At 37.3% G+C, this 20769-nt stretch overlaps 1 protein-coding gene and 1 pseudogene across 1 annotated transcript; both read left to right on the top strand.

The window, feature by feature from the left end:
* Positions 1–2696: 2696 nt before the first annotated feature.
* On the top strand, positions 2697–4657 carry LOC148932181 (cytochrome P450 736A117-like). Its single transcript, XM_089063535.1, has 2 exons — positions 2697–3653; positions 4040–4657. Exons 1-2 carry the CDS (start codon positions 2697–2699, stop codon positions 4655–4657), a joined length of 1575 nt encoding a protein of 524 aa, XP_088919661.1.
* A 2472-nt stretch (positions 4658–7129) lies between these two features.
* Positions 7130–7489, top strand: LOC148932180 (cytochrome P450 71A8 pseudogene; annotated as a pseudogene).
* The last annotated feature ends 13280 nt before the right edge of the window (positions 7490–20769 follow it).

The following is a 20769-nucleotide window of genomic DNA, read 5'->3' as shown; positions in this document are numbered from 1 at the left end:
ACCTCAATAGAAAAAAATTTACTAAAAATGGAATATTTTAATAGGACAGACCACAATGAGAAATGTTTCTATTTTATGGGATGGAGAGAGTATAACTAGGGCTGGGGAAAAATATCGAAAAAATGATATATCGCTCGTATCGTATTGAAAAATATCAAAAATTCGATATATCGTAATTTTTGATACGATACGATATCGTATCGTAAGTTTTCGATACGATAACGATATGAATTTCCTTATATCGCGATATATCGTTTTATATCGAAAATACGATATATATCGAAAATTTTCGATATATCGATATTTTCGTTATATATCGATATTTTGTTTTCGATATATATCGATATTTTATTTTCGATATATATCGATATATATCAAAATTTTCGATATATATCGATATTTAACGATATATCGAATTTCGGTACGATATATCGAAATATCGATACGATAACGATATGAAATTTTTTTATATCGAAAGTTCGATATATCGAAATTCGATATATCGAAACTTTCGATACGATAACGATATGAAATTCTTTCATATCGATATTTTCGATACGATACACGATACAACGTTTTCGATACGATATATCGTATCGACCCACCCCTAAGTATAACTAGGGGTGGCAAATCGTGTGTGTTGGGTCGTTATCGGGTCTATCTGTTAACGACACGACCCAATAAGGACAAACACGAACGTGACCCGTTAAGAAAACTCCAAATCCAACACGAACACGACCCGTTACCCTCAAACTCGAACACGGCACGAATCCATTAACGACACGAACCACTTTGGGTCAACACGACACGAGAACAACAGGTACATAGGTACATGACACGAAACTATAACAACACGATAAGCACCTGATAACACAGTAAGAACCTGATAACAACTGCTATTGATTAACAAAACTTACAAAACCGTGAATCTGATCTTTAAGAGTCTAATTAAAAAACCTAAAAGCTGATTACACCAATGTGATCTGATGAACAATAACATCAATAGATGCGTACCAAAGAAATCCGACAAAAAAAAGCATATTTAAAATACTAAAAATTAATAATATTATAATATTTTTTCTTAATGCGTAACCCGAACACGACACGAATTTTTCGTGTCCTGAACGTGTCGACCTGATAAGGACACGAGTCCAATAAGCTTTGACCCAAACTCATTAATTTTGTGCGACTTTGTGTCGAGTTATCATGTCGTGCCAAAAATTGTCGGCCCTAGCCTAAACCATATTATATATCATAATCATTTTCCTAGCGGAAGCATGAGTAATTTACTGAACATGCCCTAAGCTTGTGAAGGAATATCTAGGCAGATTAGTAAGTTCATCCCATAATATCTAGGCAGATTTGGAGGCCTAAAGTTTAAAGCCGCCAAAAGAAACGGGGCGGTGTTATTAAATCTGAACAGCCAGTTAGAGTCTTGGCCCATCGGGTTCGGGCCAATCAATGGTTTCAAACAGGATTGCTCCAAATATGACTGGAAAATTGCAAATGCAAATAGAAGATTCAAACAACAAAAATTGTGTGTGATTCCACCACAATTACGAATATCAATTAGACGTAAAATCAAACTTTAACTCTAACTTTAACATATAACTACTATTACTATTTTTCCATCCATGAAAAATACAATAGTCATATTTTTTTTTATTTGCTCCGTCCACCAAAATTAATTATTATCTATTTATACAAACTCAATCTAAATGACAGTACATTAGATAGGGGGGAAGTGATCAATTGCTAATTAGCAATCCCAAACTAAGACAAAATATTAGCCATTAGATTAGAAGATCTAATGGTTGAAATAATGTAACGTGGATTATATTTTTAATTAAGAAAATTAATAAATAAAATTAAAGGGTATTAATGTCAATTCCCTCTCATTAAAATCATCTTAAAACTTTAAATTTACGTAACTCTCTCGATTTAAATTATTTTTTCGCAAAAAATATGTCAAATTAAAGATAATTTTATAAGGATTCCAACGAGATATCAATTGCATATGTTCCGACGACGTTTGGATGATGAAATTTGATATTTTTTTTTTAGTTTTCGTAAATGTTGATAACCAGATTTTTATCAATAAATACATCAAAAAATCTCAATAAAACCATGTAAAAATCTCAATAAATATGTGTTGATATTTTCTTGTACTAGTGTTGATATTCTTATGTCATATTGTTGATATAAAAAAACATTCACGAAAATTATCATATGATAACATAATGACGATATTACCCTTTTATTGATATTTTGTCTATTATTTATTGAGATTCGTAAGATTTAATCTTATCCACTCATTTTAAAATCTAAAGATGGAGATTTAGCCTTGATTTTAAATTAGGGTGCTATAAGCATTAGAATATGACCCTCTATTAATTAATTTTGTATCCATATTGTCCACTATTAAAAATATTTTATAATATCAGCTCCATCCGGGGTTTGAACAATGACTGCATCTTACAACATGCTGAAAATTGAATATGTTGACTTTCTGTTAAATGCATGATTTAAAATTTAAACAGATTCATCAAGGAGTACTAATTAAGGGTGACAACTATTTTTGGTGATATTCAACGCTTAACGCCATTCATTTAAATATTCAACACTGATTGCCGTCGTTAATTGTTTTTATTTCATGGCCGGCCAATAAAATATTAAACTTAGTATTCCTTAAAACTATGTTAAAACTCCTCCATTTAAAACTTCCATATCAACATAGTAATATCAATCCATCATACTATTCGCAAATTAGTTTTAACAACATGTCAATTCTACTTATTTTCATCACTTTATTGTTATCATGGATGATCAAGAAATACGTATTCAAGTTCAATCACCACGTTCATAAAAACCAACCACCGTCTCCTCCGAAGCTCCCGGTGCTCGGAAACCTCCACCAGCTGAGCGCTCTGACCCACCGCGCCCTCCAAACCCTAGGCACGAAACACGGCCAGGTCATGCTCCTTCATTTTGGCAGCAAGCCCGTGCTTGTCATCCAGTCAGCCGACGCGGCCGCGCAGTTTCTCAAAGAGCATGACCTCGTCTTCTCCGACAAGCCCCACACGAGCTCCACGCGCCGCCTCCTGTACGACCTCAAGGACGTGATCATCTCCCCCTACAGCGAGTACTGGCGGAAACTGAAGAGCATATGCGTTCTTCAGCTTCTCAGCAACAAGAGGGTTGGATCATACAAGTTTATCAGAGAGGAAGAGACAGCCCTCTTGTTAGAAGAGATTAAATCGTGTTGTTTGTCTGAAACGGCTGTGGATTTGAGCCAACTGTTTGATCTGCACTCGAATAATGTGATTTGTAGAGCTTCTTTTGGGAGGAGGTTTGGGGAAGGTGAAAGCGGGAAGAGGTTTACGATGGCGCTGAGGGAACTGTTCCTGCTAATGGCGACAGTGGAGATCGGGGAGTTTGTTCCATGGCTTTCATGGATTAGTCGGGTTAATGGTTTTTATAAAAGAGTTGAGAAGGTGAGGGAAGAGCTTGATGTGTTCTTGGAGATGGTGGTTGAGGAACACATCAGTAGAGGCTTGGAGAGTGGTGATGGAAAGAAAAACAATGAGAATTTTGTTGATATTTTGCTCAAGGATTCTTCTATTGATAGAGATGGTATCAAAGCCATCCTTCTGGTACATCTCTCTCTCTCTTTGGTTGTTTCCCTTAAGTACATATATAGTGAAAAACTATCTTAGTATTTTCCTCTAGATGTAATTACAAGAAACCGAGTAACACTGTGTGTGAATTGATTTAGTGATTGAGTCTATAGTCTTATTTTATCTCGGTCTGCCCCATAAAATTAATCCACTAACAATACTCGAATCACTTTTTCTTTCTATCTCTCTCATACTTTATCAATTTCACATCATAGTCTTTATCTGAAAAACATAGTGAAAAAACTGGCTTGGCATTGGTCTGTGGACATAGTAACTAGGTAAACATGTCTCATGTACTTTAATTGTTTTTCGTGATTGTTGTGCGAATTATATCCTAACATCTCTCTCGTGACCATTCCAAGGACATGCTTGCGGGTGGAACAGACACAACATCTTCGACTCTTGAGTGGGCGATGACTGAACTCATACGAAACCCTACCGTTAGGATGAAGTTGCAAACAGAAGTGCGGGAAATCGTCGAAGACAGACATGTCATAAGCGATGATGACTTGGGAAAAATGCAATATCTGAAAGCCGTGATCAAGGAAACTCTACGCCTACATGCTCCTGTCTCACTACTAGGGCGATTAACTCGAGAGGACATAACAGTTATGGGGTATGACATCCCGGCCAACACAATGGTCCTCGTTAATACATGGGCTATTGGCAGAGATCCCGTGTCTTGGGACCAACCAGAGATGTTCCATCCAGAGAGGTTCCTAAATTCTTCGCTAGACTTCAAAGGTGTTGATTTCAAGTTTGCCCCGTTCGGGCATGGGAGACGAGGCTGTCCAGGCACCGCGCTGGCAATAGCAAGCGTTGAGCTCGTGCTAGCGAATCTTGTGCACAAGTTCGAGTGGAAACTGCCTATGGGAACTAAATATGAGGATTTGGACGTGTTGGAACAGCCTGGTGTTAGTCTTCATAGAAAAAATCCCCTTCTTGTTGTGCCAACTCATCTCAAAAATAACATTTTGTAAGAGATCATACACAAATTTACTGTTTTAATAAAATTATGAGTATGCGAAGGAATTGTTATTTGGAATTGTTCAACCATTTCATCATGGATGTTGCACTAAATAGAAATGAAGATCCTAGTCTGGATTTAACTTATTTTTCTCAAATTTTATTAGTCTATAAATATTGTCCTAAATTAGATGATCTCTAGTTTTACAACAACAGCTATAAAGAGAAGCTAATAAGCTATGGGCCTTGAATGTCAAACCATGGTATTTGGAAATAATATTAGGGCCAAGCCAAGCCCACTTAACTAGAATAATATTGGGCCAAGCAAATATCATCAACGATATTGGTGAATTTGGACCTTAAATTCTGCTATTTAATTACTCCATCCGCTATGAAAATAATACTCTTATGTTCATTTTAATACGTACTATGTTTTACTAAATCTAGTTAAATTTCATTTCGGCAAATTTTTATCTCGGACCTTATTTTCTATTAATAATATTTTAATTAATTTTTATTTATATTTTTCTTCTGTTTTATTAGTTTTAGATTAAAAATCAGGTTGTCCAAAACTCTCTTTTTTAAACGACGAAGGGAGTATTATTTATTAGGGTAGAGTTATTAGAAATTTAACATGCATCCTTATAGGATTTTCATATATAGATTTTATATTTGACGACATCGTAGTGACAAAAATTTCCATTTATTTAAAAAAAAAAAAACCAGTTGATGAAAAAAATGCTCCACCCAAAAAAAACAAAATAAATATTTCCAGTACGGAAATATCTAAAATTCCATTATCAATATAACTCAATTTCCTCCAACAGCAAAAGAGCAGGCGTCACAAAAGTTTATTAAACAAAGAAGATTTATTCCAAAATTGTCACTGAATAAAAAGAACATTATAAGTACAGTATTTGTATAAGAAGAAATAAAATTGGACACGAAAAGTTTTGAAACGTGTCTACGAAATATCATGCATAAGTATAATAATGTTGGGTCATCTTCCATGGCCTATAGTATCGTAATCTAAAATTAAGACTAAATCTATATCCTTAAATTTTAAAATGAGTGGATGAGATTGAACCGTACGAATTTCAGTAAATAATACACAAAATATCAACAAAAGAGTAATATCGTCATTATGTTATCATATGATAATTTTCGTGAGGATTTTTTATACCAACATAGTGTATTACAAATATCAACAATATGACATAAGAATATCAACACTAGTACAAGAAAATATCAACACATATTTATTGAGATTTTTATATGCATTATATTGAAAGTTTTTTATGTATTTGTTGATAAAAATCTGGTTATCAACATTGACAAAAACTAAAATAAAAAAAATATCAAATTCTATCATCCGAACGTCGTCAGAACATATGCAATTGAGATCTCGTTGGAATCCTTATAAAATTATTTTTAATTTGATATATTTTTTGCAAAAAAATAATTTAAATCGAGAAATTTACATAAATTTAAAGTTTTAAGATGATTTTAATAAGAGAGAATTGACATTAATATCTTTTAATTTTACTTAATAATTTTTTTAATTAAAAATATAATCCATGTGGCATTATTTCAACCACTAAATCTTCTAATCTAATGGCTAAAATTTAATCTTAATTTGAGATTGCTAATTAGTTAGCAATTGATCGCTTCCTCGCGTCAATTATTCATACATCGTGCAGAAAATATTGCGAATTTTCATGCTTATATAAATTAATAAAATTACGCACTGATTTCATACGAGCATAGTAGTATTATAATATGTTCGTCAACACGTGGCATGTATTTTAAAATATTACTTGCAATTGCATTATTTCTTCTTATTTGATTCATTTGTGTTAATTCCAATATAAAAGTTACTAGCATTATTTCATTTGTTCATTTTCGTTGTCATTTAAATGGATAAAATAATAAATCGAGATTTGATTCTTTCAATTTATAAAATCAATGATAACAATAATAAGTTTGGATGCAAAAAGTTAGTAATTCATGGCTGCCAATGGGAACTAAATGTGACTATGTGAAAAATTTGGACGTTATGGAACAGCATTGGTGTTAATCTTCATAGGAAGAATCCTCTTCTTATTGTATCAACTCCGATTGGAACATAACATGCTATAAGAGATCATGCACAAGTTTACAATTTCTCGTGTACTTTATTGGTTTTCGTGATTGTTGTGCGTGTTATATCTTAACACCTCTCTCGTGTCAATTCCAAGGACATGCTTACTGGAGGAACAGACACAACATCTTCGACTCTAGAATGGGCGATGACAGAACTCATACGAAACCCTACAGTCAGGATGAAGTTGCAAACAGAAGTACGCGAAATCGTCCAAGATAGACAAGTCATAACCGGTGATGACTTAGGAAAAATGCAGTATCTGAAAGCCGTGATCAAGGAAACCCTACGTCTGCGTGCTCCAGTCTCACTACTAGGGCGAGTAACTTGAGAGGACATAACAGTTATGGGGTATGACATCTCGGCCAACATGTTGGTCCTTGTCAATACATGGGCTATTGGCAGGAATCCCGCATCTTGGAACCAACCAGAGATGTTCCATCCAGAGAGGTTCCTAAATTCTTCACTAGACTTCAAAGATGTTGATTTCAAGTTTGCCCCGTTCGGGCATGGGAGACGGGGCTGCCCAGGGATCGCGCTTGCAATAGCAAGCGTTGAGGTCGTGCTAGCGAATCTTGTGCACAAGTTCGAGTGGAAACTGCCCATGGGAGCTAAATGTGAGGATTTGGACGTGATGGAACAGCCTGGTGTTAATCTTCATAGAAAGAATCCTCTTCTTGTTGTGCCAACTCCGGTTGGAATATAACATGCTATAAGAGCATCCACAATGGCAATAGGCCAGCCACTCTCTTTTCCTGCCACGTCATCAGCACTAAAAATCCACCTGTCACATCATCATTTTAATCAAATAGGCTAGCCTAAGGCCAGTCACAGGCTAGCCGCAATAAAAATAATTCAAAAAAACTACATTTACGGAATTAAATTTACGGTAACTTACGGAATTAAATTTACGAGACATATACGGAAAAATTCGTTAATTTCATTTAAAAAAAATTACATTCATTTAAAAAAAATTACATAATAAAGAGGAAAAAACTATCGTCGTGCAGTCTTCCGTACCCACAACTCTTCAATTATATCCTTTTGGAGTTAAATATGAGCATCAACTTGGCGCATGCCGGCATTGAAGGTGTTGGCAGCGCAAGCGCTCACATAAATCAATTACATAATAATCAGATCTATTTAGCAGATTATTTAGACAAAACCTATTCGCGTAATTATCACATGTATCATGCTCATAACTTGAATTAATCATGCTTTAAGAATAATGAAACCTAAAACATGCTTTTCTACGGAGCAGAAAAATACCTAATTAATTCTCCAAAGAATTGAAGATGGCTAGCTTCTTCTCCACGTGATGCTTTGAGTATTAGACCACAAATCTTCTTTCTGGTTCCCGAACTGTATCTCAATATCAGTGTGGGCTGATCTTACTAGAATACTAGGACTTAAATAAAAAAGACAGAAGAAATCCTTTTTGGAATAGGAGAGGAATTCGAAAATTCCTACAGCTGGGGAAGCTGAAATTTTTGAAAAATACAAATAAAATTGTGTGTTATTTCTGTCTCCTTTATTCTCCTATTTATATTAAGTTCCTTTTGGGCCCAGACAGGGATCTATGGAAGGTTTTGGATATGGGCTCATCCAATTTACTTTTTACTAATTAAATTGAACCCACAATTTAATATAAGTTATAATTGGAATATTACGAGCAGCCACTACAGAAGTAATATTGAACTCTCCCCATCCAAATCCGTAATTACAAGTAATCCGGGTTTCCGTTTAACTTTTATTTCCCGTGCTTAAGATTAAAATGTCCATTAATTAATTAATGTCTGCTATTGACTTAATTAACTAACTTCTTATTAATTCCTAGAGTGGACTCAGCATGAAACGCTTATTTATTATTCATAGAGTAATCAAACTCTAACTAGCTAGGTTCCGAATAATAAAACCTTGTTTCGCACTCCTCTTGAGGATAGTATCAAACGAGACTCTCCTCGTGCACGATTCAATATAATAGCAATCCTAGCACCGCTAGATATTGATCACCACTACCCAATATATCAGGATAATTGGGTTACGAAAAACCCGCACCGTTTGATAAGTCAAAGTAGTGCATAATCAATACCGTATGCTCAATGCTAACCTACATTGATTAAGAAACAAATATTATCAAGACCTCGCCTTTCAGTAGATAGCCCAAGGACAAGTCTTGCTGTTAGATCCGTTCAGTGCTATACCACACCAATGTCATCTTATTTCAGTAAGGCTTAGAAATATGCGGACTGACATTGCAACCTTTCTCGATGGATAGTCAAATTCCATCTAGGTTGTGAAATTCATCTTTTTCTTTGTTTAGAACTGACCGTGTTACCTTAAAGTGGACGACGCCCACAACCGGTCTACTAAAACAAAGACTTAGACTTTGTTAAGTTAACTTATACATTTAAACATGCATTAACATCCATTAAATGTAAAACGTAACAACATTATGACAAAAATAATCTGTTTTATTCCTTGGAAAATAAAATAAGAGTTTTACAGTATTCAATCACTCGAAACGTGATTTCTAGTATACAAACTCTAACAGGCATGTGCCTGGAGACGGCCGGCTTCAACATGAGGTACCCCCCTTCGTACGTTAGGGGTGGCCATACGGTGGCTTGGAACGGCTGCATCAGTATCGTCATTGGCCCAATTAGTCAGTTGTACGCCTTCGTCTTCGACGATCATGTTGTGCATGATAATGCAAGCGTAAATTATATTAGCAATGCATTTGATATCCCACAAACGCGTTGGACCATTAATTGCCGCCCATCGAGACTGGAGCACACCAAATGCGTGCTCCACGTCCTTGCGCGCCGACTCCTGCCGTTCCGCAAAGTAGGCCTTCCTGTCATCATTTGTATGCCTGATCATCTTCACAAAGACAGGCCACCTAAGGTATATCACATCCGCCAAGTAGTAGCCCATATCATGCTGGTTACCGTTGGCCACAAATGAGACGGCCGGACCGATGCCCTGACACTTCTCGTTGAAGAGGGGCGACGAGTTGAGGCCCGGCTACCCCAAAATACGCATGACAGTTCCACAGCCGGTAATCAGCTACGGCCTCGAGGATCATCGTGGGATTCCTTCCCTTGTAGCAGGTCATGTAGGCCCCCCTCCCAAGCAGTTGGACAGTTCTTCCACTCCCAATGCATACAATCTATGCTGCCTAACATTCCGGGGAACCCATGCAGCTCCCCGTGCATCTGCAACAGATACTGACAATCTTAGGGGGTAGGGCTTCGAAGGTACTCATCCCACATGTCTGTCGCGCCTCCGTAGGCCAACTGTCAGATTGCCGTCGTGCACTTTTGAATAGGGGTGTGGCCGGGTCTGCCAGCCGCATCGTGCCTGAAGCGGAAATACAGATATCGACGCTCCAAAGCGTCAACGATACGCATAAACAACTCCCTGCGCATTCTAAAACGCCGCCTGAACATGTTTGCGTTAAACCGCGGGTCCGGTGCGAAGTAATCGCCATAGCCGCTGATGTGCAGCTACGTGATCCCGATCAATCACTGTTCGGCGGTGGACAACGGGTCGAGGGCGAGGTACCGCCTGCTGTTCGACCCTTTGCATGTACTGCTCTATCTCGCAGTTCATGTAGGTCTCCATAGCCTCGTTCATCCGCCATTCGTACTCCTCAGCATCTCCACCACTACCACCACTGCTACCACCCGCGTTACTCATCACTCGATGTTGCTCTTATACAGAAATTTAGAGAGAGAAAAAACTCGTTAAAACAAGTGGTGCAAATGAAAATGAAACTAAAATCGCGTATATATAGTGTTTCAAAAAATTTCAAAAAATAAAAAATTACGCTGGCCGATCGCTCGCCGATCGGCACGCCACAATGGCGGCCAGCGCCTGGAAATCGGCGTGCGCTCGCCTATTTTTCTACCGAAATGCCGCTGGCCGGTTCCAATGGTTCAACTAGCCAATTGGCTAGCGACGCGAATCGGCTAGCCGATATGCTAGCCGCCATTGTGGATGCTCTAAGAAATCATACACATGTTTACGGTTTGAATAATGTTATAAGCATGTGAAAGAATTAACTATCTAGGAAGATTTGTAAACAATTAAAGAATTAAAATAGGAATTAAAGATAGGATGAACTACCAAAATTACTAACTAGAGCACAAACTATAATTGTGTCCTGCAAATCATATCTTTCCTACGACCTGCAAACTAATGAAGTACTCCCTCCGTCCCACAAAGATCGTCTCATTTTGATCAGGCACTGATTTTAAGAAATGTAATGAAAAGTGAGTTGAAAAAGTTAGTAGAATGTGGGTTCTACTTTTATATAGTATTAGTTTTATCATAAAATGTGAGTAGGAATGAGTTAATGGAATATGAGATCTACTATAAAAAATGATAAAAAGTGAAATGAGACAAATTTTGTGGGACGGATGGAAATAGAAAAATAGGATAATCTTCGTGGGACGGAGAGAGTATTAAATTTCCATATAAATTTGAGGCAGATTAGTAAGTTCATTCTGTAAATATGTAGGCTGGTTTGGAGGCCTAAAGGCTAAAGCCCACACAAGATTCGGACCAGTGTTAATAAATTTGAACGGCCAGATTTGGCCCATCGGGTTTGGGCCAATGCATGGATGCAAACCGGATTCCTCCTAATATGCCTTTGGAAAATTGCAAAAGCATATAGAAGATTTCAAATAACAAAAGTGTGTGTGATTCCATCACAATTACGAATATCAATTAGACTTCTAATCAAACTTTAACTCGAACTTTAACATATACAAACTAACTTAATAAACAACCAATTTTATTCTGTCCACCAGAATTAGTCGTTACCTATTTATGGAAAGTTTCTCTCTCAAATAATATTGGATTATACTTTCTAATTTTCTATTAACAATACTAATCACTTTTTTCTACTGTCTCTCTTAATTTATTAATTTTATATAAAAATTCATATTTTCCAACACTAAATCAAGAAAAGTACGAACTAGACTACTTAAGGGTGACAACTTGCATGGTGAATTCAACGCTAGGGCATTCAATTAAATATTCAACATGTAATGCCGTCGTTAATTTAATTATTCGTTTGATTCACATCAAAATATACAGGCTACGTACATACTTACATGGCGGACGACCTAGCATATACTGTATGTACTAATTAATTTCATACCGAATATTATGAAGTTTTTTGTCGGTAGTCATTTAAATCATGAAAATTAATTAAATTATAGTTTATTTCATAAATTTTGAAATTGGAATATTAATTATAAAATTTCATTTTTTTTATCAATTATTCATTCATGCATAAAATATCATCTTTTAATCATATTCAAAATGATGTGTTTCATTAATTTAAGTATTTTTCTCTTTTATATTCCTTTTTTTTTTCTTTCGCATTCTTATTTTATTGAAATATAATATTACCGTTTATAATAACACAAAAAGATATCGATTTGTGCATAAATTGGACAATTAAAAAAAGTGAAACTCCGTGATTTAATATTTCAATTTCAAAGTTCTTGAAATAGATCAAAATTTAACTAAATTTCATAATTTAAATGACTATTAACTATAAAATTTTTATGGCACATTTAATTAAGGCCGTTTAATTAAATATCAATATTATTAATTTACCGTTGTTAAGTTATTCATTTCTTTCACATGGAAAAACTATAGACTACAAATCACTTGCACATTTAATTAAGGCCGTTTAATTAAATATCAACATTATTTACCGTTGTCAAGTTATTCATTTCTTTCACATGGAAAAACTATAGACTACAAATTACATAGCCAACCTAGCGTATTACACAAACATAAATTTTAAAGCGCAAATAATAAAGTAACAAAGAAAAAATAGAGAAAATAGTGTCAATAAAATATTAAGATTGAGGTACAAATTATTAGTAGTGTTTAGTTCATCTTTCGTTTTCTTATTTGAAATTGATTTAATTTTATGTGACGTAGAAGTGGTACTCCCTCCGTCTGCGAATAGGAGTCCCGATTGAGTTGGGTGCGGGTTTTAAGAAAAGTTTGAATGTAATAATTAAAGTGTGTGATAGTGGAATGTGGGATCCATTTATATTATTATTTGCTTTATTTTTTGGAATAATGAAATCTAACATTAAGAGAGAGAGTGAGAAATTGCAATCAAAGTGAATTAAAATTAATTGCAGCTTCTAAATTAAGGAAACAATGGGGTCATCTTTTATACTCCCAAGATAAAATGTCTAATCGGGACTCCTAATGGCGGACGGATGAAAATGGCCAACCGGGACTCCTATTCGCGGACGGAGGGAGTATTATTTACTAAATTCTTGTTGTTTAAAACTACTCATTAAATGTCTTATATTTATTTATTTATTTAGACGGTGTCCAATTAACATTTCATTTCAATTTAATTACTCATTCCGTTCTATAGTAGTGGAAATATTTCTTTTCGGCACGAGATTTAAGAAAAAATTGAGTTAAGTGGGTTAGGTAAATAAAAAGTACTCCCTCCGTCCCCCATTAGGAGTCAACTTTGACCGGGCACGGGTTTTAAGAAATGTAAAGAAAAGTTGGTTGAAAAGTTAGTGGAATGTGAGACCCATTTTTTTATATTGGTTTTATAATAAAATGTGAGTGAATTGAGTTAGTAGAATGTGAGACCTACTTACTATTTATGGTAAAAAATGAAGTGTGACTCTTAATTGGGGACAGACCAAAATGGAAAAGTGTGACTCTTAATAGGGGACGGAGGGAGTAATTATAAAATGAAAAAGGTAGATAGATGAAGAAAGAATAAAGTAAGAGAGAGTAAAGTAAGTGAGAAGAAATGTGTTGACTTTTACTAAATAGTGGACTACATAAATGGTACATGTGTTAGAGTTTGTATACTAGAAATCACGTTTCGAGTGATTGAATACTGTAAAACTCTTATTTTATTTTCCAATAAATAAAACAGATTATTTTTGTCATAATGTTGTTATGTTTTACATTTAATGGATGTTAATGCATGTTTAAATGTATAAGTTAACTTAACAAAGTCTAAGTCTTTGTTTTAGTAGACCGGTTGTGGGCGTCGTCCACTTTAAGGTAATACGGTCAGTTCTAAACAAAGAAAAAGATGAATTTCACAACCTAGATGGAATTTGACTATCCATCGAGAAAGGTTGCAATGTCAGTCCGCACATTTCTAAGCCTTACTGACATAAGATGACATTGGTGTGGTAAAGCACTGAACGGATCTAACAGCGAGACTTGCCTTAGGCTATCTACTGAAAGGCGAGGTCTTGATAAATATTTGTTTCTTAATCAATGTAGGTTAGCATTGAGCATACGGTATTGATTATGCACTGCTTTGACTTATCAAATGGTGCGGGTTTTTCGTAACCCAATGATCCTGATATATTGGGTAGTGGTGATCGATATCTAGCGGTGCTAGGATTGCTATTATATTGAATCGTGCGCGAGCTGAGTCTCGTGTGATAATGTCCTCAAGAGGAGCGCGAAACAAGGTTTTATTATTCGGAACCTAGCTAGTTGGAGTGTGATTACTCTATGAATAATAAATAAGCGTTTCATGCTAAGTCCACTCTTGGAATTAATAAGAAGTTAATTAATTAAGTCAATAGCAGACATTAATTAATTAATGTACATTTTAATCTTAAGCACGAGAAATGAAAGTTAAACGGAAACCCGGATTACTTGTAATTTCGGATTTGGATGGGGAGAGTTCAATATTACTTCTGTAGTGGCTGCTCGTAATATTCCAATTATAACTTATATTAAATTGTGGGTTCAATTTAATTAGTAAAAAGTAAATTGGATGAGCCCATATCCAAAACCTTCCATAGATCCCTGTCTGGGCCCAAAAGGAACTTAATATAAATAGGAGAATAAAGGAGACAGAAATAACACAATTTTATTTGCTAAAATTTTCGAAAATTTCAGCTCTCACAAGCTGTAGGAATTTTCGAATTCCTCTCCTATTCCAAAAAGGATTTCTTCTGTCTTCTTTATTTAAGTCCTAGTATTCTAGTAAAATCAGCCCACACTGATATTGGGATACAGTTCGGGAACCAGAGAGAAGATTTGTGGTTTAGTACTCAAAGCATCACGTGGAGAAGAAGCTAGCCATCTTCAATTCTTTGGAGAATTAATTAGGTATTTTTCTGCTCCGTAGAAAAGCATGTTTTAGGTTTCAATATTCTTAAAGCATGATTGATTCAAGTCATGAGCATGATACATGTGATAATTACGCGAATAGCTTTTGTCTAAATAATCTGCTAAATAGATCTGATTATTATGTGATTGATTTATTATGCGCCCGTTTCCGCTGTCGGTTCCAACAATTGGTATCAGAGCCAGTCTTTGGCTCTGATTATTTGGATTTAAATTTCGCGAAATTCATGTATGCATGTATTATTTGATTACGAAGCATGTTCTTGTGTTTTTATTATTTATGTCTTTGCATGATGAACTCAAGAACATTCGAATCATAGAACTTGAATTATTCGAACGGGCGAGATGTGCGATTCGTCGGCGCTTGCGCCGGGACGAATCGCACTACGTGCGATCGGAGTAGGGTAGTCGATAGAGTGGGAGCCGAGGGTCGACGACTATGGGGCGACGCGCCGGCGAGCAAGGGCTCGCGCGCGACGCCGGCCAAAATACGTCCAAACCCTAGACGGCCCCGATCAATTTCGACGATGACCGACTACGAGTGGGAGCCGAGGGAAGTGATCACGCGGCGACGCGCTGACGAGCAAGGGTTCGTGCGCGCCGCCGATCGAGACCACACACCCCAGCCGGAACCTGCTGCATCGGCGGTGGAAGGAGGCGGAACGCGCTGCTCGTCCGAGAGTAGCGCCGGCCTTCTTCGCCGGAAACCCTAACCCTAACCCTAGAACCCTAGTCGCCTAGCCCTGACGTCGCTGGACCAAGAGCAGCCATGCCTCTCGAGGCAGCTGCTGGTTCTCGCGAGGATCGCCGGAGCAGTGGGAGCTCGACGGAGCTGGGCAGCCTTGGCTGCGCGGCTGCTTGACGTCGACGGAGGGAGATGCGGCGATGCCGCGGAAGGGAGAAGGAAGCAGCGCACCATCGGCGCGAACTGCCGGCGGCTGTCAGGCGGGGAACACGCCGCTCCGGCGAGAGTCTCCGGGCGGAATCTTCAAATCTTCGTCGTGATGATTCGTGCAAACCTCGAATCGCAAGATATTGACGAAAGATTATTTTAATGATTATTTAATTCCTAAATTAATAGAAATCATTAAAAATAATATTATTTAATGAAATAAAATATTTTTGGAAGATTTCCCTAGATTTTAGGAATATTTGGATTATTTTCTATATCTATGAATATATTATATCCTAGATGATATAGATAAGAATAATTTAATAGTTTCCTAAATAAAATATATCTAGAATCTATAATAAGATAAGATATATGTAAGATTACATTAAATAATATAATTTAATTTTCTTCCTAATCTTGAACTTGGAAATTATATGAATTTAATTTTTCATGTCTAATTAAGATTATAAATAATGTACTTTATTTTAGATATATCTTATAGTATGACATGAATAAGAATTAAATTCTAGAACAATAATTCCTAAACTAAGATATTAAAGACAATAAAAGTTTTAATTATCCAGTCAATTAAATACCAACAGAATTTAATTAGTCTTAATTTGCCTTAAGGCTAAAGGATAATTAATTAAAACCATAACACAATATCTAAGCGATAATTATGAACTAAAAGTTTATATATGGTCTCCATCGGTTGGACTGCCAGATTTTGTGAAGCTGATTTTCTAATATTATCGCCACCTACAGAGTAGGGACAATAATCCTACGAAAACAGTAAGTTCATAAGGGCGGACTTCTCAAATAATAAATAGAATGAACTAGAAAGTGGTTCCTAATATTATCGCCACCTACAGAGTAGGGACCATAATCCTAAGGAACTACGAGTTTCAGAGTTCAATCAGAATTTATGAGATAGTTTGGTTTTGTTATCAACACATGAACATTGTTATGGGAGTGTGTTGTAGAAATAAAATTCTGTAATGCTAAACCTGATGGTCGTGCTTAGGCAGCATTAGATATGTCGACCTCCAGAGGAGGAAGCTATTGATATGTCGGTGTTGTGACCAGTAAATTGTCAAAATTTTAATGCGTATTAACCTCCAGAGGAGGATACAATTTATTAATTTGGCTGTTGTAAGATTTTGAAAAGTTTTATGGTTAATCTACTCAATTTCCTTACATAAGTTTATGACAAATAGTAAAATCTTCTGTTTGCAGTGCAATAAAATCCGTCAAGATGTCTTTTAATCCTCTTTCTGCCATTCTCAAAGAAAACAAACTCGAAGGCCAAAATTACATCGAATGGAAACAAAACTTGGATATCGTTCTCACAGCCGAAGAGTACAAATTTGTGCTCACTACTCCACGCCCAGCTGTGCCGGCAGCTAATGCCGCGCAAGCACTGCGAGATGCGCATAGACGGTGGCATAAGGCGAATGAGATGGCTAAGTGCTATATGTTGGCTTCTATGGCATCAGTACTCAAGCATCAGCATTCTGCCATGGAAACTGCCGCCGAGATCATGACGAATCTCGCAAATCTTTTTGGTACTCAGAATCGAACGGCTAAGTCTCAAGCCTTTCGGAGTATCATGACGAAGTCTATGAAGGAAGGCTCGTCTGTGAGGCAACACGTCCTCGAGATGATGAGCCATCTCAACCAGATTGAGGTTTTGGGAGGGACGATCGATCCCGAGTCCCAGGTTACTATATTCCTTCGAAGTCTTCCCCCTAGCTTCCAACAGTTCAAGCTCAATTTCGAGATGAACAAGCGGAATTACACTTTGGCAGAGCTGCTGACTGAACTTCAGTCGGCGGAGGACCTTATGGTTCAAGCTAAGGTAGCTATGCTGAGTTTGGCGCCTAATTCCTCTGGCTCTAAGCCTAGAAAAGGAAAGAAAAAGGCACCCAACCCAGTGGCAGCTAAGAATGCTAAGGGAAAGAAGAAACAGCGGGGTGACAAGAAGCCTACTGGAAAGTGCTTCAAATGTGGAGAGAAGGGTCATTGGAAGCCAGATTGTCCTAAAAAGGGCAAGGCTACAGGTATGCACCATGCTCTAGTAGTCGAGTCATGTTTGGCTTTGACATCTACTCATACTTGGGTTATTGATACTGGAGCAACTGATCATATATGTTTTGATCCTGACTTAATGCAGGTGACAAGACGGCTACATGATCGTGAGATCGAAGTCCAGCTGGGCGACGCTATGAAAGTGGCGGCCGTTGCAGTGGGAGAAGTTTATTTGCGTTTTTCTAGTGATAGATTTTTTATTTTGAAGAATGTTTTGTTGATACCTTCTTTTAGAAGAAATTTAATTTCAGTTTCTAAATTGTCTTTTGATGGATATTCGATTTCTTTTAATGACAATTGCGTTATTAAGAAAGATGGTTCTTATATCTGTCGTGGTATCATGGAAAACAATCTGTACACAATCACTTCTACACAATTTAATCGACGTAAATCAGAACTCAATGCTACATCGAAAATTTCTAAGAAAAGAAAAGAACCTTCAACTTCAATGAATGAAACGTACTTATGGCACCTTAGACTTGGTCATGCCAACGAAAGAAGGATTCATGCGATGGTTGATCAAGATCTTATTAAAGGTCTTGAGAAGGAACCGTTTTCGAAGTGTGAGTCCTGTCTCGAAGGCAAGATGACTAAGAGACCTTTTAGGTCAAAGGGGAATAGGGCCAAGGAAGTACTTGAGCTCATTCATACTGATGTGTGTGGACCAATGTCAACCGAGGCAAGGGGCGGTTTTCGATATTTCGTCACCTTTACAGATGACTACTCGAAAATTGGATACATCTATTTGATGCGCTACAAGTCTGAAACTTTTGACAAGTTCAAGGAGTTTAAGTCTAAAGTAGAGACGCATCATGGTAAGAGTATCAAATGCCTGCGATCTGATCGCGGAGGCGAATACCTAAGTGCCGAGTTTTTGGACTATTTATCAGTGGCGGGAATTGAATCCCAAACGACTGCGCCGGGCACACCCCAGCAGAATGGCGTGGCTGAAAGAAGGAACAGGACCTTATTGAATATGGTCAGATCGATGATGAGTTATGCACGGTTACCTGTTTCGTTTTGGGGTCACGCTTTGCTTTCAGCAAACTATCTTTTAGACAACTTACCTTCTAAATCAGTTCCTACTACCCCATATGAGTTGTGGAATGGGCGTAAGCCAAATCTGGAACATCTCAGAGTATGGGGGTGTCCGGCTCATGTATTGGAAAAGGATCCAACTAAGCTGGAATCTAGGACGGAGGTTTGTGTGTTTATAGGATACCCTAGAGGAACGAAAGCTTATGAATTCTATAGTCTCAGAGATTAGAAAGTGATTGTGAGCACCCATGCCACATTCTTAGAGGAAGATTATGTAATGAATCATAAGCCCAGCAGTGAGATAGCTCTTGAAGAGCTCACTCAAGTTACAACTTCCATTAACCAAGAACAATTACCTAGTGTACAAACAATTCCAGAAATTTCAACTAATACACCAGATATTGTAGTGCCGCGCCGCAGTGGGAGGGTCTCTCATGAGCCCGACAGATACATTGGTTTGGGAGAGTGCATGGATCACTCCTCGGACAGCAATGTACTTGATCCCTGGAATTATGCAGAGGCGCAGGCAGATGTCGATCATTGCGAATGGGTGAAAGCAATGGATTCGGAACTACAATCAATGGTAGACAAGGACGTCTACGATTTGTCTGTCCTACCCGAAGGCTGTACTGCCATTGGGAGCAAATGGATATACAAACGTAAACGTGGACCCGATGGACGAGTTAAAGTCTTTAAGGCAAGACTAGTGGCTAAGGGGTATACCCAAAAGGAAGGCATCGATTACGATGAGACCTTCTCCCCAGTGGCCATGCTCAAATCGATCCGCATACTTTTGTCTATAGCAGCTTACATGGATTGGGAAGTATGGCAGATGGACGTCAAGACTGCGTTTTTAAACGGGAGTCTTGAGGAGACCATCTACATGGAACAACCCGAAGGCTATGTAGTAAAAGGCAAGCAACACATGGTTTGGAAGCTTAAGAAGGCCATTTATGGCCTCAAGCAAGCATCTAGATCATGGAACCAGTGTTTCGATCAAACAGTTCAAAAGTTTGGATTCGAAAGATGCCCCAATGAAAGCTGTGTGTATAAGAAAGTTGAAAAAGGAAATGTTGTGTTCTTAGTTTTATATGTAGATGACATTCTTCTAATTGGAAACAATAAAAAGATGTTGTCATCAGTGCGAACTTGGTTGTCCAGCCAGTTCGAGATGAAAGATATGGGTGATGCGGGACACATTCTCGGTATCAAGGTTCTTAGGAACCGAGCTAAGAGAATGTTGTGCTTATCCCAAGAATCTTACATCGATACAGTACTTAGACGCTTTAGCATGCAAGATGCCAAGAAAGGTTTTCTACCTTTTAGACATGGCATCCATTTATCTCAAGAGATGTGTCCTAAGACAGCATCTGAGATAGCAGAGATGAGAAGAATACCATATGCCTTGGCAATTAGTAGTCTCATGTATGCTATGCTTTGTACTAGACCCGATATCTGCTTTGCTGTTGGCATGGTAGCAATATATCAATCTAATCCCGGCCAAGGACATTGGACTACCGTAAAGAACATACTCAAGTACCTTAATCGGACTAAGGACTATGTTCTAGTTTACAATGCAGCCGAGCTCTGTCCTTTAGGATATACAGATTCAGATTTTCAATCTGATGTAGATTCGAGGAAATCAACTTCCGGATATGTGTTTACCTTAGGAGGTGGAGCCGTAATTTGGAAGAGTGTAAAGCAGAAATGCATTGCAGACTCTACCATGGAAGCCGAATATGTGGCCGCTTCGGAGGCTGCAAAAGAGGCTGTTTGGCTTAAGAACTTCCTTCTGGACTTAG

This window comes from Salvia hispanica, chromosome 2, assembly GCF_029641045.1.
Source record: "Salvia hispanica isolate PSC_SH4W2 chromosome 2, Shi_PSC_v1, whole genome shotgun sequence".
Classification (NCBI taxonomy): domain Eukaryota; kingdom Viridiplantae; phylum Streptophyta; class Magnoliopsida; order Lamiales; family Lamiaceae; genus Salvia; species Salvia hispanica.
Note: the sequence above shows the minus strand (reverse complement) of the source record. Positions and strands in the feature narration are given on the sequence as shown.

Coding starts and splice junctions, on each gene's coding strand:
- LOC148932181 (XM_089063535.1), top strand. CDS start 2,697: ATGTTAAAACTCCTCCATTTAAAACTTCCATATCAACATAGTAATATC. Junction 3,654..4,039: donor GTATCAAAGCCATCCTTCTG/GTACATCTCTCT, acceptor GACCATTCCAAG/GACATGCTTGCGGGTGGAAC.